This window comes from Hippoglossus hippoglossus, chromosome 3 (assembly GCF_009819705.1).
Source record: "Hippoglossus hippoglossus isolate fHipHip1 chromosome 3, fHipHip1.pri, whole genome shotgun sequence".
NCBI lineage: Eukaryota > Metazoa > Chordata > Actinopteri > Pleuronectiformes > Pleuronectidae > Hippoglossus > Hippoglossus hippoglossus.
In genome coordinates this window covers 813,679-839,796 of record NC_047153.1, presented here as the reverse complement: position 1 = coordinate 839,796, position 26,118 = coordinate 813,679, and the positions used below count along the sequence as shown (strand labels likewise).

General features: G+C 44.7%; 1 protein-coding gene across 1 annotated transcript in view; it reads left to right on the top strand.

The window, feature by feature from the left end:
* Nucleotides 1–8,327: 8,327 nt before the first annotated feature.
* Nucleotides 8,328–26,118, top strand: part of LOC117779326 (multiple epidermal growth factor-like domains protein 11) — a 68,488-nt gene continuing 50,697 nt past the window's right edge. The window contains exons 1-5 of the mRNA XM_034615419.1: nucleotides 8,328–8,388; nucleotides 10,693–10,826; nucleotides 11,564–11,665; nucleotides 13,162–13,262; nucleotides 21,441–21,533. Of these exons, the coding sequence (XP_034471310.1) occupies nucleotides 10,711–10,826; nucleotides 11,564–11,665; nucleotides 13,162–13,262; nucleotides 21,441–21,533 (412 nt within the window). The 5' untranslated portion in view covers nucleotides 8,328–8,388; nucleotides 10,693–10,710. The remainder of the gene's footprint in view (nucleotides 8,389–10,692; nucleotides 10,827–11,563; nucleotides 11,666–13,161; nucleotides 13,263–21,440; nucleotides 21,534–26,118) is intronic.

Genomic DNA, 26,118 nt, shown 5'->3' with positions numbered 1-26,118 from the left:
CGCCGGTTAGATCTTCAACTGCCGGTGGTTTAGATTGTTGACCAGAATCAACTTTCTAACCCTTTCAGCTTCCTTCTCGGCGGGACACGTTTTCCTCTGCCCACAGTGGACTTTCAGAAAGCTGCGCTGGCAGAATTTGCTGAATGTTCGGGGACGCGTTCTCCCTCTAATGTAACTGTAGGGCTCTTTGAGATGAGATTTGTCTCTTATTTAAGAGATGGTGCTGTTTTTGTAGCGTAGCATGTTTACATGGATGATGGATCGCTCGCCCACCGCCCTCATCAGACCCGTCTGTCCTGCGAGGCAGAAATGCTTTCTCAGCTCCCTCCTGCACTGTGCTCCTCCTAAAAACGCTATTAGCTCATTGTCCTTGATACCAAGAGGGAGCTGCAAAACAAGAAAAGCTCGGGTTTTCCTGGGGCTAATTCTACATTAAGTTCAAGTTAAATGGCCCCAGGAGCCAAAGACATTACAGACAACGAGGGCTTGTAGGAGGGGGGGGGGCAGGCAGTCTGCCTCTAAAAAGACTTCAACGTTACATCTTGAAATATAGATTATCTCTGCCTCACACTAAATCTCAGGCTTGTGTTTGTCTCTTGTGTTAAAGCCTTAAAGAAAGAGAGTGAGGCAGCAGTTTTCTGATTCAACATAAAAGTCGTAAACACAACGTCTCTGTTGAGAAGTGAAGGTCGTGGATATTAGAGACGTGGAGACAACAGAGGTTATTGTGGATGTACGGTGATGCAACGTTGTGATGTGTGAGCACTGACGTGGTTTCATCATGTGTTTTATGATCTACTCAAACACCCGAGAACCAATGACCTGAGTCTGTTCTGTCAGCTGATGCTTTTACTGACATGTTGATATCGGTACTTATGTTTGACTTTGATTTTCAAAAATAAGCAATTTCAGAAAAATCTTATTATTAAAAAATATATTTACCTCAATTCAAGCTTTATATATTTAGATGCATGTGTTTTCTTTTTATTTATAGTTAATTATAATAAAATGTGTGGTTAAACTGTAAAATATCAACATTTCTTATCAGAAATTATCTAAAATATTTGTATCTGACAGTTTATCAGTATCAAGTTTTTCTCCTCCATAATATTAGTTTCTGCATTGGCCCCAAAAAGTCTATTATTGCTTTTCCATATTTTCCATTTTCTTGAAATGTTTTTTTCTTTAAAACCTTTATTTTTCTTTATTTTCTCCATCTTATGTCCAAAGTGGGCGACAAGATGGCGGCACACGTATCTGGAGCGTGTTGCCCTGATCTCTGTGGAGACTTTAGAAGTTGGATGTTGGTGTGACGTTTTAAACGATCTCCTGTTTTCAGACTTTAAAGAAAAGTGTCGTCCGCTGAAACCTTCTCCCGCTGGAGCGTGATTCACGAGGAGCTGACTCAGGAAGACGCAGCTCGGGGTCGTGTTAAGTCTTGAGGGAAAGTGAAGGAGGACGTCGTAAATGATCGTTGAAAAACCTGCTGTTTTATTCGTGGGATTTGTGTGACGATAATGAAATATCGGCAGAGGCTGATCCTTTAAGTCTCTTGGCTCATTATGGATTCTGCAGGAGCGTTCGTTATTATTATTAAGTTCTCACTTCCTGATCTGTGCAGAGGTTTCTGTTCTTCAACCTTATCGCACGTTTAATAGGAGCTAATATCTGAAAACCTTCTGCAGGCAGGAACGTCTTAATCAAGAGAAGTAGCACATCTCAAAGAGAGAAGGGACTAAAGTGCTCAATTTATCGACGAGGTTCCATGACCATCAATACCCTCCCTCCCCCCCAGCCTCCCCTCCCTCCCCCCCAGCCTCCCCCGCTCCCATAGGTGACCATTGATCAGGGCGAGATGAAGGGGAATGGGCGGATTAGGGTGATTTCACAGATTGGTGCTTTGCCAATTGAGCGAAGCTGTTAAAGACACAGAGGGGGGGGGGGTCTCGTGGGTCACTGGGGTCACAGTCCACCAACTCCGCCATTATAATAACAGCTGCTCATGTTTTTGAACTGCAGCCATGTACTGGAGTGGTGATGAGTCAGCCGCGTTCAGCTGAAGTGAAAACCTAACGACAGCGTTGATTATCAAAATTGTGCTCTTACTGAAATTACTCCAGAAGAAAATAATCGCTCCCCGCTGAAGGTCATCATCTCGCTCTGAGAAGCTGTGGCTCTGTTGGGAAATGGTCTTTTTAAGGATTAGTTATATTGTGTTCATCTTCAGGTTGATAATGTTAATTAGTGTTATTACAGTCAAATGTTCTCGTGCTCTAATGTTCAGAAAACATCACGTTCCTCGGACTGTCACCGCTGCAGCTCCTCTCTTCAGCCTCTGTCTCCAACTCCTGCTGTTAGCTCCTGTCTCTGTAAGACAATTAGAGAACTGTCTCTGTAAGACAATTAGAGAACTGTCTCTGTAAGACAGTTAGCTCCTGTCTCTGTAAGACAATTAGAGAACTGTCTCTGTAAGACAGTTAGCTCCTGTCTCTGTAAGACAATTAGAGAACTGTCTCTGTAAGACAGTTCTCTACAGAGGCTGCAGGTGAACTTTGGTTTCCACATCAACTGAAGAGGTCAGAAAACTTGTCTGTTACATACTTGAACTCGTGTTAACACGTGTGTCACAACAGGGCGCTCATCGCATTTAGTTTTTCTACGTTTTGATTGGGCTGAATGCTGCTCGGGTTTGTTCAGGGGGCGTGTCTGACTATAGTCACCAGGCGTACGTTATTTAAATGTGTGGGATTGTAACGTCATGTGACCTCACCGTGACGAGGAAGCATGTTATGGACGATTCAGTGTTTTCAGTGCAGAAGAGACGCTTCCTTTACCACAGACTTTTATTTTTATTACTTTACTTAATTTTTACATTCACCAAAAAAACATCACATGTCTCCTTTAAAGTGTCTTTGAACATGATCCACCCCCCCACCCAAAAAAGACTTATTTTATTAGTTTGCATAAATGCCTTTCTTTAGAAAGGGAGCAATTAGAAGTTTTCGTGTTTTAGTTCAACAGAGTTTTGCTCATGAAAAATAGCATTGACTCATCTTTCACGCCCACTTCTCAGGATGTTGTCCACGTCAACCTCTTCCTGACTTTGTCTCCTGTGGAGCCCGTCGCTCTCTGCTGTCTTCAGATGGAGCAACAGGTCTGTTTGTCAGTGTTGACAGCGCTGACTCTTTAACCTGCGTCAGCTGCAGTGAGCTGCTCTCTGCTGAGTGTAGATTAGCAAACAGCCCCTGGAGACCAGAGGAGATCGACTGGTCTCCTCTGGTGTCAGCAGAGCTGTAACTCTCCAGCAGCAGCTGAGTATTGACCACAGGGAGCGTCCTCTGGTCAATGAAGCTCTGAGTCTCATATTAAAACTCTGCATGTCTGCACCGTCGGAGGCAGCAGGAGCAGAGGAGCAGCAGGAGCAGGAGCAGCAGGAGCAGCAGGAGACTCATTTGGTCCTGTGCTTGTGAATCAACGTGTCTCGGTGGTGGTGTGTGGATGAACCTGGGATCGACGTGGTTAATTAAACTGTGGGGGGGGATGACCTATGCTCAGCATTCATTACAGGAAGCAGCCATGGATGGATCTTTCCTTTGTGTCGTGCAGTCGCTTCTTTAAGGAAAGAGTGTTTGTTCGTCTGTATTGAGTCGAGTGAATGAACCTGGGACCTTTTTCCTCTTCTGTCCGATGACTGTTTTCTTCATCCACCTGTTTGTGTTTCATTCTGCTTTAAAGCACAACCGGCGTTTCCTCTGTTTTAAGGCAAGAACATCAGTAACCGTGAGGAGCAAAGAGCGGAAACACACGAGGAGCTTCAGGAACTATAACTTTGAAAAAACTTCACTATCATTAAAAACAATGACATTAAAACAAGCAGCGTAACTTCACGCTCTAAAACATGGCTCATTACCTGTCAATCAGACCGAGCCATCTGATCACGATCATGATTATGAGCTGAATGTGTGAACTGACCGCTCACGTGTACATATTGTAAATAGTGTAAATATCGTCGGTGCCCGTTGAGCAGAGAGAAGCTGTGTTTTCCTGCTGATGTTTGGGAGGCAGCTTCCATCCCTGTCTTTTATTATCTTTAATTTTTCTTTGTAAGTTCCAGTAAATCCAGGTTTGATTGACAGGTCTCACCCTGTCGTCTTCTTTCATAGTTAATAATAATAATAATAATTCAAATAGATATATTATGAGGACTCTGCTGTGGCACTGGTGGATTTTTAACAGTCATTTTTATGATGCTCAGGTTTCATGGGCGTCAGATGATAAGAAAACGTTGCCTCTTATTTTGTTGGCGTTTCATTTTGTTATTAAAAAGTGTTTCCTGTCCCCAGGGGCCGGTTTCTATTACAGGAGAAACTCTGACGGCTCTTTCACAACCTCCCGGATTTCTGCTTCATTTACATGGAGACATTTTGTCATTGATATAAAATAATATAAGGTCCCAGGAGAATTTTCTATAAACAGCAACAATGAGACTTAAATATTCCGCATTAAAGTGTTTTCTTTCAAAAGCGATTTGTCGCAGTACTTGAGTGACGCTGAGTTCAGCCGAGTGTTGGAGGCCGAAGACGAGACGGCTCCACAGAGCATGTTCAGGAAGGTCGATCATCAGGTTGATCACTGTCTTCATCATTAGACTGGTTCCACTTGTAACATCTGGATTAAAGAGCAGACAAAATGGACATCATCCAAACTGAAAGGTTCAGAAACGAGACGGAGATCTGACAAATAAAAGAAAAATAAGAATCCTAGTTCAGTCGTCTACAGCAGAAATATCAGGCTGCCTGATGAAAGCTTAATCTTTTATAGATCTAATATGGTTTTCATAAATCTTCTGTAGACGAGATAAAAACAAGATTCACGTAAAATCGAATTAACGTGACTTTTTGTCTTCTAACTGCGTCTAATTCTGATTTATCATATTTTCATATGTTCTTTATTCAGGTGAAAAGAGTTCTGGAAAAATCATATTCAAGTAAAAGTCCTGCTGCTTAGAGTACATTATACTGAAGTAGAATTTAAATTATTACGATTAAAACTAATAAAACTAGAAGGATGATCCCCCCCCCCCCAAGATCTCACTGTTAAATGAAGTCTCTGTTTTCCCAGGTCGGCTCCACCCCTCAAAAAACAAAAGGGTCAATGGTTCAGTGGTTTCACAGTCAAACAAATGGAAACATAACTAAAGTACAAATTTAAGAAGGACAGGAGGTTAAATGTTATAACGATAAAACATGAAAAAAAACATTTTATTAAAGTAAATGTGCTGTGAGGCCGACATGTATGAATATGAGTGAATGAAGAGTAGAACTTTATTGTTCACCGAGGGTGGGAAATAGCCTTCGACTCACCAGTACAACAGAAAATCTGACAAACAGATGAAATCAGACAATACATTAAACTAAAATAAATAAAAATCACTATAAAAAACCGTTTTAAAATCAGTTGAAACAGTTTCAGTGCAGTTTGGTGATGAGGTCAACAGTCACAGAACTAAGACGGTTTAAAACCAGTTCAAACCTTAAATACAGTCTCTGTGCTGTGGAGTTCACAATGATGATGGCACACGAGATAAAAGACATATTCAAAATAGTTTGTATTATTTTATATACGTAAAATGACCGTACCAGGAAGATGGGTTTTTAAAACGTTCTGAGCTAATGGTCATTCACTCTGCCCAGTTCCCTGCTGAGAACCACAGCTGATGAATCCCAGTCAGGCCGTTCAGACAACTGACTGGTATTTAAAAGTCACATCACAGCAGGTGTCCATAGGACCCTGTGCACAGCAACATAAATCAAATCACTTCTATAGAAGAATAATTACAGCAGAATAAGGTGAGATATAGAGACTGGTATGTTGCTAGGCAACCCAGTGGTTGTTGCGTTCTCCCCTGATCAGATCTGCGAGTCGCTCAGAGAATCCTGTGCTGCAGAAAGTCTTTGTTCTAGGTCTCTACTTGTTCTTGTCACAGCTGCTGTCAGACGTGTGCTCAGCTCCAGATTATCTTCTCAAATGTTCTGGAGAGGCTGAAACTCAAATGTCTGAGTCGCTCTGGACTTTCTCTGGACTTTCTCCTGCCAACCACAAAACTCTGGATGATGTCAGCAGGAGCTTCTGGAGGATTCACCCCCCGAGCGAGTCGTCACGTTGACGATGTGAAACTGAAAGAACCCAAACATGTGATTTCTCTGACCTTCTGTCAGTAGTTTAACATGCATGTGTCTGAATCACTCACCAATCAGTGGTGTCTGAAAGTTTGTATATTTTATACCCTTCATCCTCATTGTGGAGCAGGAGTTGGTGAACGAGTTGGTGAACGAGTGGACTCAGTGTTCATCAATACCCAGCATGCACCTGTCGTGGTCCCCGCGCGGTGCATTGAATCACCGGCTCTCTGCTGCAGCAGCTTCTTTATGACTTCATGACCTAAAGTTAAATACACTGTACACGTACACGTACACATCGAGGATTCTGTTGTTTAGGAAAATGAAAACAGAACAAGATGCACATTCTTCATTTTCCCACAGAGACCGACTGAACTTCTGATATTCACCATCGAACACCACACGTAGGATAGGATGGACGTTCCTCATGTAGTATTTATTCTTCTTCCTTTAAGTTTCCTTTGTACTCGTAGTTTCATCCCAGATGATCATCTGCATGTTTGTGTCTCAGCAGCTGAATCCCTGTCTCCTCCTGAAGTTTCTACATTTATTTGATTAAAGTTCCATATCTAGAATCACGTTCTCTAGAAGCTGTCACACATGCGGCTCAGAGTGATTTGTGATTCTGAGCTTTCTGAATAAAATAAACAGTGCAGCGCTCTGATAACTCACCACAACAATGACGGTACATTAATTAAACCTGAAAAGAAGCAGGCTGTTATTTATCTGGTGTGAATGACACAGTAATTACATCTCTGCTCTCGCACAGCATCACACAGCACAGATGTACACGCTCTCTCTTACTAATGGAGAAACCTCAGATGGATTCTGAGCAGTGACATGAATTCTTCTTATTCTTCAGTTAAACGTCCACGAGGCCAAACGTCCCACACTTTACTCCCGTTGTCGGTAAAGTGGTTTAAAGGATTTTCTTTTGACTGGATCCACACCCACAGTGAGTGAATTCATCCTGGACTCGTGTCCCTGATCTCAAGTGAGATGCTAATCTGTTCAGAACTTTGTTAAATAAACACAGAGACAGTTACAGATATCAACTCCTCAGGTGGCAACCAGACGAAAAGGCAGTAGGAAAAAACACTGTATGTAAGAGCAGAGGGGAAAAGTTCAGGCATGACCGATAAATGCCATATTTAATATTGTATTTATTTAGTCTTTACTGAATCAGTCTCATTGAGGTGAAGAGGTGAAGAGAGGAAGAGACCTGAGAAGAAAGAAACAGTCACAGTAAGTTAGTTAGTTGCATTTTCTTATTTCCGCGGCGTTTGGGAAATTCCTTTGGAAACCGGTTGAGTGTTGGTGTCCTTGTGATCAGCGGAGACTTCGAGAGCAGCGTAGTTTCTCTTTGGGACGTTTCCTCCTGTGAATTCCAGCTTCCTGTGATCTTCGTCCGAAGCAGTGAAAGATAAACTGATCTGATGGTCGTTCTCTAATACATCCCATCCTCTGTGGAACCTCAGCTTCTCTCTGCACAACGTTCATCAGATTAAATATTGTTTGACTAACAACGACTGTGTTTTTATTGATCCACTGTCGCTTTGAGTTGCTGCTCATGAGAAACGGCATCAGCTGAGCACAGCCTGCACGTGCACGGAAGCTGTGTGGCCGCACGTCACGTGCACACATTATAGATTCTGTTCTGTTTTTACTTTTCCTGAAGTGCACTGATAAAATATGGCAGAGCTCAGGTAAAAGTGAATGTTTGATGAATTATCTCCCGGTTTAATCCTGAGGAAAATCAGATGGAAGCTTCCACCTGTTTGTGCTGAAAGTGAATTAATGTGAAGAAGGTGATTCTTCACTTTTTGTGTCCTCAGGAGCATCGAAGTAAAATGTGATGATGAAGACGTTGCAGAAAACTAAAGTATCTGCCATGAAACACGGCTCCATGTTACTCACTGGATCAAAGATGGGATTTACTCTTTATTTCACACGTCAGTGAGAAATAAAGAACTCTCCCTCTTCATTTAGTTTAGTTATATATATTCATCCCCTGTTTTAACACAGGCTTACATGTATATGTTATATGTGTATACGATGTTTACATGTATATGTTATATGTGTATATCATATATGTTCCTCCTCTCTGTTTTGAACAGGTCTCCTGACGTCCAGCTGCACCTTCCTCGTTTCTCTCTTCTGATCCAGTTTGACGACAGATTGAAACTCGTCCAGCTTCTCTCTGCTGGAGGTAAAACTGCACTTTGTGTTTTTTAACATTTCTGGTGCCTGAATTCTTCCAATAATATTTATGAAATATAGAAAAGCACAAGAGCTCAATCAATATTGGATTTTGGGGCCAATACCAATATTATGGGTCAAATATAAAATATATTTAAACCCGAATGACAAAAAATGGAATTGAAACTTGATATTTTACAGTTGAACAGTAAACATGATTAAATAAAAACAAATAACGATCCCTGCAGCCAAACTCGTTTCATATTGAAGACAGAATCTCATATTGCTCCTTATTGGATATTTTTCCTCGTGGATCTTCATTTAATTTGTTCTTAGAATTTATTACAATCCAACATTTCTACATCTTGAAATTTAAGATGACATTTTCTAAAATAAATAGATAAACTGTGATATTAAATTAACAGGTATTTCATTGACAACTACATTTGAAACTTGAGCAAACTTGACCCCTGAATCTGCCACTTTATCACTTTCCTGTGAATTTATCCTCATTTTGACCTTTTTAGGAGTTGTTTCTGTCAAACGTTATGATCGGACGGAGGCTGATTCTGTGCCTCGGCTGAGTCATGAGCAGCCTCCACACAGCAGACGGAGAGAAACAAACAAGCTTCAGCCTGTCCGTCTGCTCCAGGCTCCTCGTACTACAGCTAATGAGAACATGCCACCGGTCGTCCACCGGCATCGTGTCGTTCCTTTACGGGACGGTGTGGGAGGGAGAGTCTGGCTCCTCTGTCACTCGGGGGTTTATTCATCATCCCCGTGATCCTGCAGGGATGTCAGTGTGTCGTGAAGAACAGCTTCTCTGTTGAGTCTTCTGTCACTGCCAGTCCCACAGCCCTGAAACGTCCAGGCTGCAAACATCTCCTCAGTGGAGACACCGGGCTGTTTGGAAATCAGGCTGAAAAAGCTCTGCGTGGTAATTCTGCCCAGAAACCTCCACCTGCGTCGCCTTAAATTCTCCCCTCGTGCCGCAGCCGTGGAGATTTTGCAGCTGAGATTCAGCAGTTTGGTCCTTTTGAGCAAAGAGCTGACAGCTCGGCTTCAGGCTGCGTTGTTGTGGTTAATGTTTATGTAAAGCAGCGGGTGATTTCTGTGGGGATGAGATTGGTTGTGTCAGGAACACATTGAGTCGTTGCTCGCAGAGTTTCCTGATTCTCAGCAACACATCGCTGCCTTGCTGTTTTATTTAGCATAAGGTTCATGGGATGTCAACGTGGTCCTGACGGCCATTCAGCCGCACAGAAAATAACACAGGACCCCCCCCCCCCCCCCCCCCCCCCCCACCGAGCTCCTTTCATCCAGGTCGTTCACATATGAAGAAATCTCCATATTTACAGCCGGGGTTGTTTTCGTTGTCCCTGTTGCTTTTGTGTTATTTGTCCTCTGCCGGTGACTCAACCTGCTGATGTTCTAATTACTGCTCGTATCAGTTTCTCTTTAGTCCACTGCTTCTGATGTGTTTTTATCAATGATCGACTCCGGGCCTCTGCTGTGACGCACATTCATCCCTCTCCTCTCCTCCCTGCACATGTTCACACTGATCTTCACCTGCTGCTGCTGGGTGGATTACCAGCAACAGACAATTTACCTTCACACGATTCACGTGCACAACCTGAGCACGTGTCCCCGCCTCTGCTGCTAAATATCCAATGAAAGAGGAAATTCATCAAATTCATTTCTCTTATTATTTTTGTGAATTATTTGAGAATTTACCTTTTTTTTATTTTAAATGTATTGAAATATAACAAGTTGTAGTTAAGAAATATAATACGTTTTTATAAAAACCTGAACATTTGAAATATTTATGTGCATATTATGTACATATCTTTATTTTTTTTACATGTTATCTTATTTTATTGCCTATTTATATTTAATTTTGTGCTTTCACTTGATCTTTTGTCTTCCTCTATATATCTGCTGGAAAGTGAATTTCCTCAGCGTCGGATCAATAAAGTTTCTTATATCAGCTCAAAAAAAAACAAATATTGGAAACCCCTGATTTATTCTATATAAACGTGTGTGTATAAAAAATAAAAATCTCTATCATAAAGGTAGATGCAGCTGTGCAGAAAATGTATAACACAGTATAAAGTACCCCCCCGCCAGTAAATGTGCTTTCTACCTCGGCCTGTGATGGTGTCAGATTGTTTCCTTCATGTTTTTCAGTTTCCATGTTTCGTTCTTTAAACCTCATCAGGTTTTTTCTTTGACTTGTCGTCTTTCTTCTCTGACTCATGAACACATCCCCAGAGCCTCAGATCCTGTTCCTCACCGCCTCTCTGCCTCCCTGCAGGTCGTAGTGAGGAGGACGATGGCGCCCGGCGGCGTCTCCCCTCGGGCGCTGCTGTGGCTCAACCTGTTCGGCTTCATCTCTGCGGCGGCGGCCCTCAACCCGGACGACCCCAACGTGTGCAGCCACTGGGAGAGGTCAGTTTCCGTCTCCTCTCTGGTGTTCAACCTGAAATAACTCAGCTCAAACTCTGCGGTGAACTAATGGAGTCCCCGTCGCAAATCAAGACTGAGGGGTTGCCAATAATCAAAAGTGAAAAGGGTTTTACTCCTGAGGGGACATTCTGTGGCTGTAATCCAGAGCCGCCGCTGACGTGACTGCTTGATTGGCCGCAGCACTCGACGCTGAGTAGAAGCACAGCGTCGTTTCCTCTGAGGTGCTGTGATCGATGCTCTCTGTGTAATCACTGGATATGTATTTCTATCTCTGATGATTATTAGAGTTTTCACTTCTCTAAAGGTTAGAGTGTGTTCAGTAAACACACACACACACACACACACACACACACACACGTATTGTGACAGGAGAATCAAATCAGCACAAATACAGAATTCAGAGGTTGAGTCGTCTCATGACTTTTGAAAATCCTGAAAGTTCGTATGGAAATAAAATCAGCTCAGAGAGAATTGATCCGTGCGTCGTGTCCCAGCTTTACATCCTGCGATCGATCCTTCTCATCCTGATGATTAGTTTTTAAAAGTAAACGCTATCGATTCGGTGTCTTTGTGAGAAAAGTTTACCTTTTAGAAATATTCCGTCCTTCTCCACCAGCGTTTTCCTCCAAAGGCTGGAGAGTAAAATCACTTAATGGTTCTTTATCAGCTGAGAAACAAATGATTATAAAGTGACTTGTTGTGTGTGTCTGTCCCTGTAGCTACGCTGTGACCGTGCAGGAGTCCTACGCTCACCCCTTCGACCAGGTCTACTACACCCGCTGCACCGACATCCTCAACTGGTTCAAATGCACCAGACACAGGTAAGAAGTTAACTTCAGCACAGGATGGAAACAGGCAAACTCTGCTCCTCCTCAGAACTCGTCTGCATCACAGCACTGCAGCTGAAAATCACAAGTTAACAACCAAATAGAATCACACACACACAGATTAGGTTTCACAATGTCAAACTGAATGAGGTTTTGATGTCATGAAGCAGGACAACTGGAAATGATCAGGTTACAAATTCAACTTTATCTATTTTCTTGTTATGCAGAAAGTGAAAAGAGAACCATGCTTGTGTTGTTTGAAATCTGCCTTTGATTCTTGGTCGTTGCTCAGAAGGTGATTTTTAGGGGGATGAGTGTGAATCTCCTTTAAACCAAAATGACCAAAAATGATTATTATTATTACAATATGTTCTGCTCATGAATATTAAATGATGGTTCTTGGAGTAAAGGAATCTTGAGTTTGATGATCATATAAATAGAACATTATAAAACTGTGAACCTGATCCAGTTTTATCATTTGAATTCCCTGGTGTAGATAGAGACCGTGTCTGTGCAGCTGATGATCGGAGGCCTCTGGTGTCTCCTCCCTAACTCCGGCAGCTCGGCCTGATGTGGTCATTTTGATGAGCGACTGTCGGCGTATCGGCTTTAATGACCCCATTAAGCTTTATAGCCACCAGTTTAGCTCCTCCAGCTAAGAGCTGAGTCATTGATCTTAAACTGAAATGTCAGAAAACATCGGCGTCCTTGAATTGAGTGGAGAAACCATCTTAAACATAAGTGGTGCTCGTCTTCTAGGGGCGGGGCGGCGGTGAACAAACGTGTGGAGTGGTGTGTTCTTACATTGTCAGTTTATTCAGGTAAAATACACTTTCTGGGTAAATCTGTCTGCTGATGTGTAAATCAATGACATAGAGTTGAGTTTATTTTGTTCCTAAAAAAAACTCAGTAAGCCTTTGACTGTAAATAACAACGCATTCAAGAAATGAAGCCAAATATCCACGATAAGACGCCGCCATCTTGTGACAATGACGTCATTTGGAGTTTGTGCAGTGTCAGCTGTCAATCATGATCTCAGCCTGTTACATCATCAAATAACTGATTCAACCCAAACTGATCAGAAACATCAGAGAGATAAGAACGACCTGAAACGACAGAAACATCTTTACAAACATTTATTTATCTACTTTGAGTTTTAGTTTGGTCCATGTCCCATCTGCTAACATGGAGGAGGCAACTTGATAACCTATACTGCAGCCAGCCACCAGGGGGCGATCAAAAGGCTTTGGCTTTACTTTCGGGGGCCGTCATGGCGTCCGTCTTTGTTTACAGTCTGTGGGTGAAAGTTGGTCCAAGGACCAGTTTGAAGGATCGAGAACTCGATGAGTCCTAGGTTCATCCTGAATCCTTCACTCTGGACCTTTACTTTAACAAATGGTCAAAATGCTGTTTTCTCACTGTGTGTGTGTGTGTGTGTGTGTGCGTGTGTGTGTGTGTGTGTGTGTGCACGTGTGCGTGTGCGTGTGCAGGATCAGCTATAAGACGGCCTACAGACGAGGTGTGAGGACCATGTACAGACGACGCTCTCAGTGCTGCCCAGGTTTCTTTGAGAGCGGAGACCTGTGTGTTCGTAAGTTTGAACAACTTTCCAGTTTGGATGAATGAAGCGAAACATTTCATTTTATACAAATATATATATATATATAAGCCAATCAGAGTCCAGTACAGGTAGAACTCCGCCCACGTAGGTGATGACGATAGGACGGACGTTTGTCAGACTAAATTCTTTTGTCCCTAAATCACAATGAGAAACCAGAACTCACAGATCAGATGAAACATGGAACCAACATGAAGCTTCAGACTCTCAGAGAGGAAACCACCTGAATCGGATTCAGACTCTTTCTTTCTCTAGATGAATTTTACGACTACTTTGTTTTACAGTCAGTTTAGTTAATTTGATTTTTGAGCTGATTGAAGAAACTGTACAAACAGCATCAACGATCCGATCTGACGATGATATGAAAACCAGATAATCGACTTCTCTTCCCGACTGAAGAAAAATGACACTTTTATCTCTGGTCTCGTTTCTGTGTTTTTATAAAAGTAAACACATGTTGGGTTGGATCACAGCCTTGTGTCCTCGGCACGGACCTTTCCTCCTGTCCTCTTTGTCCTCGTGTGTTCACTGTGCATCAAAACATTCATTTTCCTGTCATCTGCATTGTTATTTTCAAACCTTTTCCTGTTGACACACACACAGAGTTTCCAGGCTGGTTAAAATTGCAGAGCATCTCGTGTGCAGCAGTGATTCGATCTCTGTCGTTATCTTTTCACTCGCACCAGGCAGTTATCTATATCTGCTGCTGGAGACGTTAAAAGTCCGATCAATCCGTCTCTGTTACAAAGTCGATGCATTTCAGCTCAAACTTTGACCAAAGAGCTGAAAACCCGACGAACACAGACGGCAAAAAGTAGAAGAAGATCCCGAACACGGCCTCAGATCGAACTTCTGCTAATTTCAGAAATCTGCAGTGTGAAGATGAGCGTCCATCTCACGCCTTCTCTCTGTGTTGTTGTGCTTTCATCTTCCTTTGAAAGAAAGTGTCTCTGTGATAGTTTCACACCAGAGGAGCAGAATCTCTCGTGTTGAGATTTATTTCCTGACGGATCTTTGGCTGCAGAGTTTATTCAGTGAGACGTTAAAAAAACATAATTTCTCAGTCCAATATATTTTAGTTTGAAGCTCTTGGTGATTTTCCAGTGAAAGAAAATAAAAGTGTCGGACTGAACAGATGAGAGAACAGATGTTTGACACAGATGTGTTTATTAAACTGTACATTTATCTCTCAGCTCCAGTGGTGGAGGACGTCCTCAGACTTCTGAATCGAAATAAGTATTTATACTTAAAGTAATAAAAGTACGTGCTGAGTGTAGCCTGTTCCTTAATGCAGCAGGAGGCGGGCTCTAATGTCAACCGCCTGCTCTGATTGGATCAGTGGACCAATTCTCCTGTCATACTCTCAGTTGCAGTTCGGGCATCAATTCAGTTCTTTCTCCCTTTCGTTCTTTAGTCTTTGTGCTTGTCCCTCAGAGTCTGTTGCACGTGAGAGCGTCGTCCGTGCACGTGCACACCTGCTGCAGCCACAGGTTGAATGAAGTCTGTGGGAAACGCTGCAGAGAAACTACCTCCATGGTTTAGTCCATTTATTCAGATCTTTAATGAGTTCTTCCCTCATGCACAACACATTCTTTCACCAAGTTTCGTGTCCAGGAAGAAATTCAATCTTTGTGTGGATATATCAAGGGGTTTCTTTCACCTTCAACATCCTCACTGATTTCTCAGAGAACATTTCCTGGATCTTGATAAAAATCCTGGACATATTTAGAGGACTGACATTAATTTGTAAATTGGTGCAGATCCAAATGTGGTTGGTCATTGGTGCAGGTCTGAGCTCTACTGAGTGATGCCCTAGTTTCTGATACGGAGCTGAAATGCTCGTGTGGACTGAGATTGTATTTGTCATAAAACAAGTTATTAGTGTGAACGTTCCTCAGAGGACAATCCTTTTGAAAGCATTGACAGTGACTCAGTCCGTCGACCTGCGAACAAACACGTGAAGATGTTAAAGAGTTAAACCTGTCGGGAACAGAATCTTATCACATGAGAGAAAACTCTCTCCCTGCTCCGTGTTTGTCTGGAACCGATTCTCTCCTCGATGCAGCGAGAGAAATCAATTATCCACTCTAGATGGTAAATTCTATAGGGCCGCGTTGCCTTTTCTTATTGGACGCAGGAGGTGAATGGGTTTTCCTCGGGGGTGCGGAGGGTAAAGAGGGTGTGTATTGTGCGTCTTTATTCAACATCTGCTTGTAAACAACTTTATTAAGTTCCCCCGGGGGGCGGAGACAAACTCCATTGTGCGACACACAGTAGTTTGAGCGCTGGAGGCAAACGGCGACGCCTGCTCCGCTCAGGCTAACGGCCTCGGACGGGTCCTTTGTTGCGTGATACGCACAGCTTGAGATAAATAAAAGGTTTCCTGTCCTGCAGAGCGAGCGCGAGCGGAGGGAGGCTGCTAATCAGATCAGAGGGCTTCCCTCTCTCTGTCTCCTGTTATATCACAGGCTCCATTTTTCATTTCCTGCTCATCGGTATTCTTTCCATGTTCAACCTGTAGAACATGTTTGCCGCTTCTTTAAACTGGAGGTAAACACCCTGTATTGATCGTCTGCTCGTGTCTCGCTGACGGTTGAATCCTTTTTCTGTTCGTCTCTGCCTCAGGACGTTTTCTCTTGTCACAACGATTTCTCCTCCACTCGTCTTCATTTTTCATTTTCCATGCCTCAGTTTTTTCCTCCCCTGGATCGTGGATGCTGTGTGCGTCGCTCGTCTGCCTGTGGATCCTGAGCCGCTCGGCCGTCTGCGACCTCATCAGCCATCAAGCCGCCTCGACCTTTAACCCCTCAGCTCCCTCTGCCACTCATTACTGCTCCACTGCAAATCTGATGGAAGCTACTGGGGGGGGGGGGGGTCTTTTATCATGTGCTATAAGACAAAAAACACATTAAATCAGTTGAGCCTATATTTTAACATAACATGTATCTGTTTATTTCACAGATATCTGTATTTAGATCATAGATCATTTAAACTGCCTCATTCTCTGATTAAAGTCGTTGTTCCACTGACATTTGTTCTTATAGCTTTTCACTGCTCTCGCTCTTCAGCTCTCGCTCTTCAGCTCTCGCTCTTCAGCTCTCGCTCTTACGTCAGCTCTCACTCTTCAGCCCTAGCTCTTCCGTCTGTTCTCGCTCTTCCGTCGGCTCTCGCTCTTCCGTCGGCTCTCGCTCTTCCGTCGGCCCTCGCTCTTCCGTGTCCTCGCTCTTCCATGTCCTCGCTCTTATGTCAGCTCTCACTCTTCAGCCCTAGCTCTTCCGTCTGCTCTCGCTCTACGGCTCTTGCTCTTCCGTGTCCTCGCTCTTCCGTCTGCTCTCGCTCTTCCGTCAGCCCTAGCTCTTCCATCGGCTCTCGCTCTTCCGTCAGCTCTTGCTCTTCCGTGTCCTAGCTCTTCCGTCGGCTCTCGCTCTTCAGCCTTGGTCTTCTGTCGGCCCTCGCTCTACGGCTCTTGCTCTTCTGTGTCCTTGCTCTTCCGTCAGCTCTCACTCTTCAGTCCTAGCTCTTCCGTCTGCTCTCACTCTTCAGTCCTAGCTCTTCCGTCTGCTCTCGCTCTTCAGCCCTAGCTCTTCCGTCTGCTCTTGCTCTTCAGCCTTGGTCTTCTGTCGGCCCTCGCTCTTCAGCCCTAGCTCTTCCGTCTGCTCTCGCTCTTCAGCCCTAGCTCTTCCGTCTGCTCTCGCTCTTCAGCCCTAGCTCTTCCGTCTGCTCTCGCTCTTCAGCCTTGGTCTTCCATCGGCTCTCGCTCTTCCGTCAGCTCTTGCTCTTCCGTGTCCTAGCTCTTCCGTCGGCTCTTGCTCTTCAGCCTTGGTCTTCTGTCGGCCCTCGCTCTTCAGCCCTAGCTCTTCCGTCTGCTCTCGCTCTTCAGCCCTAGCTCTTCCGTCTGCTCTCGCTCTTCAGCCCTAGCTCTTCCGTCGGCTCTCGCTCTTCAGCCCTAGCTCTTCCGTCTGCTCTCGCTCTTCAGCCCTAGCTCTTCCGTCTGCTCTCGCTCTTCAGCCCTAGCTCTTCCGTCGGCTCTCGCTCTTCAGTCCTAGCTCTTCTGTCGGCCCTCGCTCTTCAGCCCTAGCTCTTCCGTCGGCTCTCGCTCTTCCAGCAGCAGCTCATCAGGAGCTTGAAGGGCACTAAAGACTACTTCAGCATGCTGAGACAATAGCTGGAATTAGGTAGTGATTATTTAATTTGATATCTATTAATCTCGCTGCACCCGGTGCTGATGTAATCCTCCTTGTAGCGTTTCTGCTCCAATCCGCAGGATGAAAGGATTAAGCTCCTGTTAAATGATTTATCAACTCTCCTTCAGGATTACAAGAGCACGTGTCTTTGGCTCTTATTAAAATCTGAGCCTGCGTTTTATCTCTTTCTCTTTCTCTGCTGGACACAAAGGTCCCGACCAGACGTTTATGAAGAAGTGTATCTTCTGGCTTTATTCTTTTTAACGACTGCAGGAAGCTCCATACGTTCCCTGTCCAAGTTTCACTGTGTTCTCTTTCTACACACGTTTCTCCACCTAATCCTCAGTGAAGAAACAAAACAAGGAGCTTGTGGGTTGTTTCAAAAACAAAAAGTTAAACCTGCAGTTTAAATGTCTTCTACCAGAGCAGTTATAGATCAAGTGATTAAGCTTGCAGCAAAACTCAAAGTGGAATGTCTTTTTGATTTTTCAATAAACCTTTTTCAGACCTGAAGTCTGGAAATGTTCCTCATGAACTTATTCTGATGTCATCATGATGTCAGAGGATCACTGAGCAGGGGGGGCACTGGACTGGAAGTTCTTGATTCACCAGTCGTTCCTTCGTCCATGAGCTTTGGGAAGTGACCGAAAGAAAGAGATCACGGATTGAAGGGAATGAAATGAGTTTCCTGGTCCAGGTGAGCTCCGCCTCAGAGATGCTCAGTTAGCCGGAGGTAGAGTTCAGCTGAGGTGGTGGTTGGATTCTGATCCATTCGATCGGTGTAGGCCTCATTCAGCAGGGAAAGGCCTTGAGGAAGATTCAGGAGAACTCAGGATCTCACAGGACGAGCTCAACGTTTCTCTGCTCGACTTCCTGCCTCCTGACTTCAGATCAGCAGAACTGGGCTGATGGATGTTTAAAGTGATTTGAATGTTTCCCAGTGACGTCTGCAGAGGAGCTCATGTTTTCATCTGCTTGTGTTTGTCAGCAGCGTCACTGAAGGACACACAAACTGCTTGTGTTGTTCATTTCTGTTGTCAAGAAGAGACGTATTTAAGTATCGTGTCTCAATGCAGATTCTTTGGAGCATTTTCATTTTAATGCCATGTATGAACGTTGCTTTTGAGAAAGTCACAGAACAAAATTATTCGTTAATATTTGTAATATCAAGAGTTTTCTGATGTAGAAAACCTCTGATCTCTGATATCTCCTCACAGACAGTAAACAGACGTTTCAGCTCATAGAGTCGTATTCCAGAGTAAATGTGCTGTTTTCTGTTTAAACAGGCGGAAACTCCACCTCCGTCTCCTCTCCGCGAGTATAAATCTTTACCCAGAGTGCACTGCCAAGTGTTTGTGGCTGCGAGGATTCTTGTCCTAATGTGTGAGGGGAAAGAAAAAGCTGTAAAACGTTAACGCGCTGCCACTATAAATTTAGACAGCACGACCCTTCAGTGGCTAAAACACCATAAAACCCATAAAGCTTCACTGAGGACGGCCTCCACCTTCACTGCTGCTCACATACGTCTCTGCACCTTTCAAAACCTCCACCCTTCCTGAACAGATCTGCTGCTGGCGCTGGCTCGTGTGCGTCAGACTCCCCCTCATGCACACGGTGGATCTACAGGGAGCCTTTCCTTCATTTATGTGATCTTCATTTGTGCCTTTGCACATATTTATGCACGTCAGGCTCAGGCCACCTGTTTGTGTTACGAGAGGATTCAGCTGCACAAACATGGCATGCTGTGTGACGGAGGAGCGTAAGTCTCCGAGCTGTCAGCCCGTCTCCTCCACGCACAGCCCCAACCTGATGTATGATTCAAGTGATGCTCATAAAAGGACTCGGAGCTGATGTGTGATAAAGTTCCTTTAACAAGTCGGATAAAGACACTTTGACTTTGATTTTCTCTCCATTAAACAGTTTAATGTTTTTAGTGAGTCTGGTTAAATTACAGTTTTTTATTTATGAGCTGTTGGACTGTTTGTGTCCTGATTATAGTCGAAGAAGACGTTTCTGTGTCCTCACAGAAATAAAACTCAACACTGTGGTTCCTGGAGTGAAAAACTGTTTCTCAGTTTTGATTATCAGCCGTCATATTTTAACCACAGAAGAATTTATTTTTAAATGTAAGAACTCAAGCAAACAACTGACGGTTCAATTGTTAAAAAACTTCTATTCAAGGTTTTTAATCACCAAAGAAGGTTTTTGTTTGTAGCTTTGTTGCTAGGCGACGTCAGTGTCGATGCAGCCGCTGGAGGAGGCAGCTGATGTCGGCTGCGTAGACGTCGTCTGAGGATCAAACCTGAATTGAGACACAGCTGTGGTGTCATATGAAAAACCTGCAGACGCGACGCAGGGCTGAACTTTCATTTCTCTCTTTATTTTCTCTGAGAACTGAAAATCCATCATGATGTTTTTCTTTAGTAGAAGTTAAATAAAAAGCTCTGGACTCAGAACAAAAGGTCTTGAGTCGACAGATTTTAAAATGAGAAATAGTAAAATAAAGGAGTTTGTGTTCGCAGGTTTAACCTGGTGACCTGTCGTCCGTTTAACGCTTCAGAGAGTCGCTGCTTCCATCGCTTCAGTTGTTTGTGGTTTGACAATTTCATATTCCAGTGAGGTGAATCCATCGAGACACAAACTGTGACCTGCTGTTAATATTTATTTATTCACCAACCTTAGAAAAATCCAGTGGGGTTCAGATACGCTGAGATGCCCCGAGCCGGCGTCCTGATAGGCTCCATTATCTGCCTCGTACAGACAACAGATAACGCAGCTCTGACATCTTCATTTTCACCTTAAGCTTCTGCAGCGGCTGTAATATTTCATTATGACACGACCTTACAGTGGAGACCTGTCAAACACTATCTGCAGGTTCCAAACAAACGACTCCATCACAACCTAATAAACGATGCCGCGTTTCCACGGCTGCCGTTTCTCACACTGTCATTATCCCGGGCAGCGATTAGCCGAGAGTTCAGAGGTGGCGGCGAGAAGGAGCGAGGGAAGAGGAGCGAAGGACGAGACGTAAAGAGAGAGAGAGGAAAAACAAAGAGGCTGAGACACAGTAATAAATACGTTTAGGGTTTAAAACGTCACTCCCACTGACTTCAAAGAGGAACACAACATAAAAGTTTAACCTGGTGGCACATCAGAAATAACTTTAATAATATAAACTTGACTTTTTCACTTTCAATTATTATGTCATTGCATCATAACAGAGGAGGAAGCACCTCCGACTCAAAGATCTCACACTGAGCAGCCGAGCAGACACAGAGGCTGGTCCAGTCCTTTCATGGTTCCTCCTCGGAACTTCTGCTCATCAATCATTATCCATCAGTTTATACATCCATCCATCAGTTTATACATCCATCCATCAGTTTATACATCCATCCATCAGTTTATACATCCATCCATCAGTTTATACATCCATCCATCAGTTTATACATCCATCCATCAGTTTATACATCCATCCATCAAATCATCCATCCATCAAGTTACTCATCCATCCATCAAGTTACTCATCCATCCATCAGTTTATACATCCATCCATCAGTTTATACATCCATCCATCAGTTTATACATCCATCCATCAAATCATCCATCCATCAAGTTTTCTCATCCATCCATCAGTTTATACATCCATCCATCAGGTTTATACATCCATCCATCAAGTTACTCATCCATCCATCAGTTTATACATCCATCCATCAAGTTTCTCATCCATCCATCAAGTTTCTCATCCATCCATCGTGTCTGGTCTTGTTCTGTCTGTGAACACTTTGTTCTTTAAAGAAATGAAATACTCAAAAACTAAATAATAACAATATAAAATGAAAAGCATATATATATATATATAAAACATACAAAATCAACAACATTAGCACCAAGCTTGTTAAACTACATTACAACCAGTGGTGACTAACTCTGTGTGCTGGGATATTAAGATGAGTTGTTTCTCCTGCAGCGCTCTGCACCGACGAATGTGCCCACGGACGCTGCGTCTCTCCTGACACCTGCCAGTGTGAGCCGGGCTGGGGAGGACTGGACTGCTCCAGCGGTGAGTACACAACGTGTGATCACATCGCACACAACGTGCATGTGTTCAGATCGCACACTACGATGTTTTAGTTTATGTGAAGAGAACAAGGTGTAGTTGTACGACACCTGCTGCAGATGAACCAGTGAACAGCAGCTGGACCTCTTGCTTTTCACCATGTGCTCAAACCAAAGGTGGAGCTGCAGCAGTTGGATGTTCAGTGACGGAGGCTCAGCTCACCTGACGTTCACCTGGTGATGAAACTAAAACACATTTCCACAGTCGAGGCCCATCAGGCTGATTCGTACAGAAACATAACGGAGGGACAAAGTCTGAGACTCCACATTCTCCTCAGGAGTTTCTGTCTCAGTCTCTGGTTTCAAGTCTTCTTCAAACAGCTGATGTTGATTTAGTGAATTATGATCATTTAGAGTCAAACAGACCATAAAGCAGCGGATGTGTTGGGGGGGGGGGGGTGGATACCACAGTGTGATTGACAGCTGGTACCGTCCAATGGGAGCAGGTGTAGGTGGCGTGCTGTGATCTCAAACTCTCAGGCTCACGCTGTTTCCTGTGGATTTCATCCAATCAGTGGCAGTAGGGACGGTGCACAGGTTCAAGAAGAGACAGAAGAGTGAAAGACAAGTTCTCATGTGAGACACAGAACTGCTCTGTATGTCCACAACTGCTGGTGAAACTATGAGGTGAGACTGTGTGGACAGTTACAACTTTATGGAACATACATAGTGCTGCACATAGATGAGCAAAACACCAAGTTAGAGATCTTGAGCATAAAGTATAAAACATTATTTTATCTTACATGCTGTGTATTAACTGGACCGTCCCAATGTCTACACACTAATATGTATTTATACTCATATTAAGTTCAGTTTCATTGTGCAGAACAACAGACACTGCATCGCTGCATCTTTAACACCGACATGAAGGTGTGTGTGTGTGTGTGTCTGTGCGTGTGTGCGTGTGCGTGTGTGGTTGTGTGGATTCGAGGGGTTATCGACACTTAATGAGTCACGGAGCCCGTTTAGCCCCCCCGCCCCTTCAGTTATTGGTGTGCTCCGGCCCCCACATTGTTCATCCTGTTCTTATTGCCGTCCGGGGGCCGGGGGACCGAGGCCAAGCTGAGACGGGGAGAGGAGGAGGGTGAAGAGGAGGAGGACGAAGAGGAGGAGGATGAAGAGGAGGAGGGTGAAGAGGAGGAGGATGAAGAGGAGGAGGATGAAGAGGAGGAGGACGAAGAGGAGGAGGACGAAGAGGAGGAGGACGAAGAGGAGGAGGACGAAGAGGAGGAGGGTGAAGAGGAGGAGGATGAAGAGGAGGAGGGTGAAGAGGAGGAGGATGAAGAGGAGGAGGATGAAGAGGAGGAGGATGAAGAGGAGGAGGGTGAAGAGGAGGAGGATGAAGAGGAGGAGGACGAAGAGGAGGAGGACGAAGAGGAGGAGGGTGAAGAGGAGGAGGACGAAGAGGAGGAGGACGAAGAGGAGGATGAAGAGGAGGAGGGTGAAGAGGAGGAGGATGAAGAGGAGGATGATGAAGAGGAGGAGGGTGAAGAGGAGGAGGATGAAGAGGAGGAGGACGAAGAGGAGGAGGATGAAGAGGAGGAGGGTGAAGAGGAGGAGGGTGAAGAGGAGGATGAAGAGGAGGAGGATGAAGAGGAGGAGGGTGAAGAGGAGGAGGGTGAAGAGGAGGAGGGTGAAGAGGAGGAGGATGAAGAGGAGGAGGGTGAAGAGGAGGACGAAGAGGAGGAGGGTGAAGAGGAGGAGGATGAAGAGGAGGAGGACGAAGAGGAGGAGGACGAAGAGGAGGAGGAGGGTGAAGAGGAGGACGAAGAGGAGGAGGGTGAAGAGGAGGAGGATGAAGAGGAGGAGGATGAAGAGGAGGGTGAAGAGGAGGAGGGTGAAGAGGAGGAGGATGAAGAGGAGGAGGACGAAGAGGAGGAGGGTGAAGTATTGCTCAGTCACGTCTCTGTGGTAAACTGTGTCAGCTTCACTCTGGAGCTTGGATCGGACTTCCTGTTCCTCTCAGGCTGCACCTCCTCTGCACCTCCTCTGCACCTCCTCTGCACCTCCTCTGTTTGTCTCAGTGACGACTCTGAACTGTTTGCAGCAGCTTCCTCTCTGTAGATAACACGACTGTAAGAAAAGTCAATCTGAAGTCTGGATGAATAATAAATACTGTTGGATTAATTCTCCACAGTGTGAAGACTGAATCTTCACGTCCCTGCAGCAGCTTAGTGGAATGTGGAAGACGCTGCACAGTGAACCGTGTTTCCTGCAGCTTTATTGAGTGTTGGATTTCCTGCTCTCAGCTGATTGGACAGAGGACGTGAATCCTGTCCCGTGAATCACACGTTCTGCAGTTTTTCTGATGTTCTGCGGCTCCGGATGAGAGCAGCGTGTCTCATGATGTCTGTTAACAACAGTAGTTAAGCTGCAGCAGCGTGAAGGAGGAGTTTAACGACGCTCACGTCCTGGATCCTGATCCGTGGACACTTCACGTCCTGGATCCTGATCCGTGGACACTTCACGTCCCGGATCCTGATCCGTGGACACTTCACGTCCTGGAGCCTCTTCTGGTCTGAATGTGAGAAACTAACTTCATGTTGGTGTTGATCAAACCACAGCAGCACAATCAGACTGTGTGTGACAGCAACAACAGAAAGATGAACTCGGGCCTGAGCGTCTCTGCTCCATGTTCACAACTGGGACACGTCCTTCCCTACGCTGCCCCCTGGTGGTTCGCTCGTCAAGAGGAATTTTGAGGCGGTGACAGTGGCTGATGCTCTTCTCTGATTGGTCGGCCTCTCTCTGATTTCTTCTTTCTCTGTGGCCAACACGTCATGAATAAGATCGTGGAAATGTCCGAGTTGGAGAAACAAGAGGAACATTGATCCACTTCTCTAGAGTTCTGACAGCAGTGGTTTGATCTGCAAGCTTTACAGCAGGGGCAGAAAGACAAGTGGAGGACATGTGGAGGACATAATGAGGACGTGTGGAGGACGTGTGGAAGACATAATGAGGACGTGTGGAGGACGAGCGGTTGACATGTGGATGACATAATGAGGACGTGTGGAGGATATGTAGAAGACATAATGAGGACGTGTGGAGGACGTGTGGAAGACATAATGAGGACGTGTGGAGGACGTGTGGAAGACATAATGAGGACGTGTGGAGGACGAGTGGTTGACATGTGGATGACATAATGAGGACGTGTGGAGGATATGTAGAAGACATAATGAGGACGTGTGGAGGACATGTGGAGGACGAGTGGTTGACATGTGGATGACATAATGAGGACGTGTGGAGGATATGTAGAAGACATAATGAGGACGTGTGGAGGACGTGGGGTTGACGTGTGGATGACATAATGAGGACGTGTGGAGGACGTGGGGTTGACGTGTGGATGACATAATGAGGACGTGTGGAGGACATAATGAGGACGTGTGGAGGACATGTAGAGGACATAATGAGGACGTGTGGAGGACGTGTGGTTGACATGTGGATGACATAATGAGGACGTGTGGAGGACATAATGAGGACGTGTGGAGGACGTGTGGAGGACATAATGAGGACGTGTGGAGGACATGTAGAGGACATAATGAGGACGCGTGGAGGACATGTAGAGGACATAATGAGGACGTGTGGAGGACATGTAGAGGACATAATGAGGACGTGTGGAGGACATGTTGAGGACGTGTGGAATGACTTAATGAGGACGTGTGGAGGACGTGTTGAGGACGTGTGGAGGACATGTAGAGGACATAATGAGGACATGTTGAGGACGTGTGGATGACATAATGAGGACGTGTGGAGGACATGTAGAGGACGTGTGGAGGACATGTAGAGGACATAATGAGGACGTGTGGAGGACATAATGAGGACGTGTGGAGGACGTGGTTCCTTCTTTCAGTCTCTATTTGGTCTCCACCCGCCCCAGCTGCTGCTTGGTTCTCGGACACCATAATTATATAATATATAATATATTATTATAATTATAATAATTATTCCGTCTCAGCAACAAGGCTGAGACAGTTTTTATCAGCGAGTCTGAAACGGTGAAGAATTGTCTGTAGATGAAAATGTTTGAAAATTCGAACCTGAAACCCGAGTTGGAGCTGAGAGGAACGACAGGTGGTGACTCTCTCTCCTTTTCATGTGAAGGGAACATAACACGGCAGCTTTTACATTTTCTGCACAGTCGCAAAACCATTTAGTGGCAAATCAATTCCACTGTATGAAGGAGCAGGTTTGAATATACAGAATCTATTTTTACCTGATTATAGTCTGTAGCTGCTATGCAACCAGAAGAACAGGCCTGGTGTGGGCAGAGCTGTTTGTGCCTCAAACTTCTGTACGTGAGAGAGAAGGGACGTCCACAGTCCGTCCTCTGTCTCCTGTCTCCTGCTGCTGCAGCTAACCAGATTAGCTGCTGAGGCCTGAGCCTCTTCTCCAAACCTCAGTCCAGCTGAACGACTTTGTTGCTCTGCCAGGCGACATAAACAGCTTGCACTGGAGCGAGGAGAAGCCAGCGGAGGAAGAGGAGGATGTGACGAGAAGAGGAGACGCCGAAGACGAGGCCTCAAACGAAG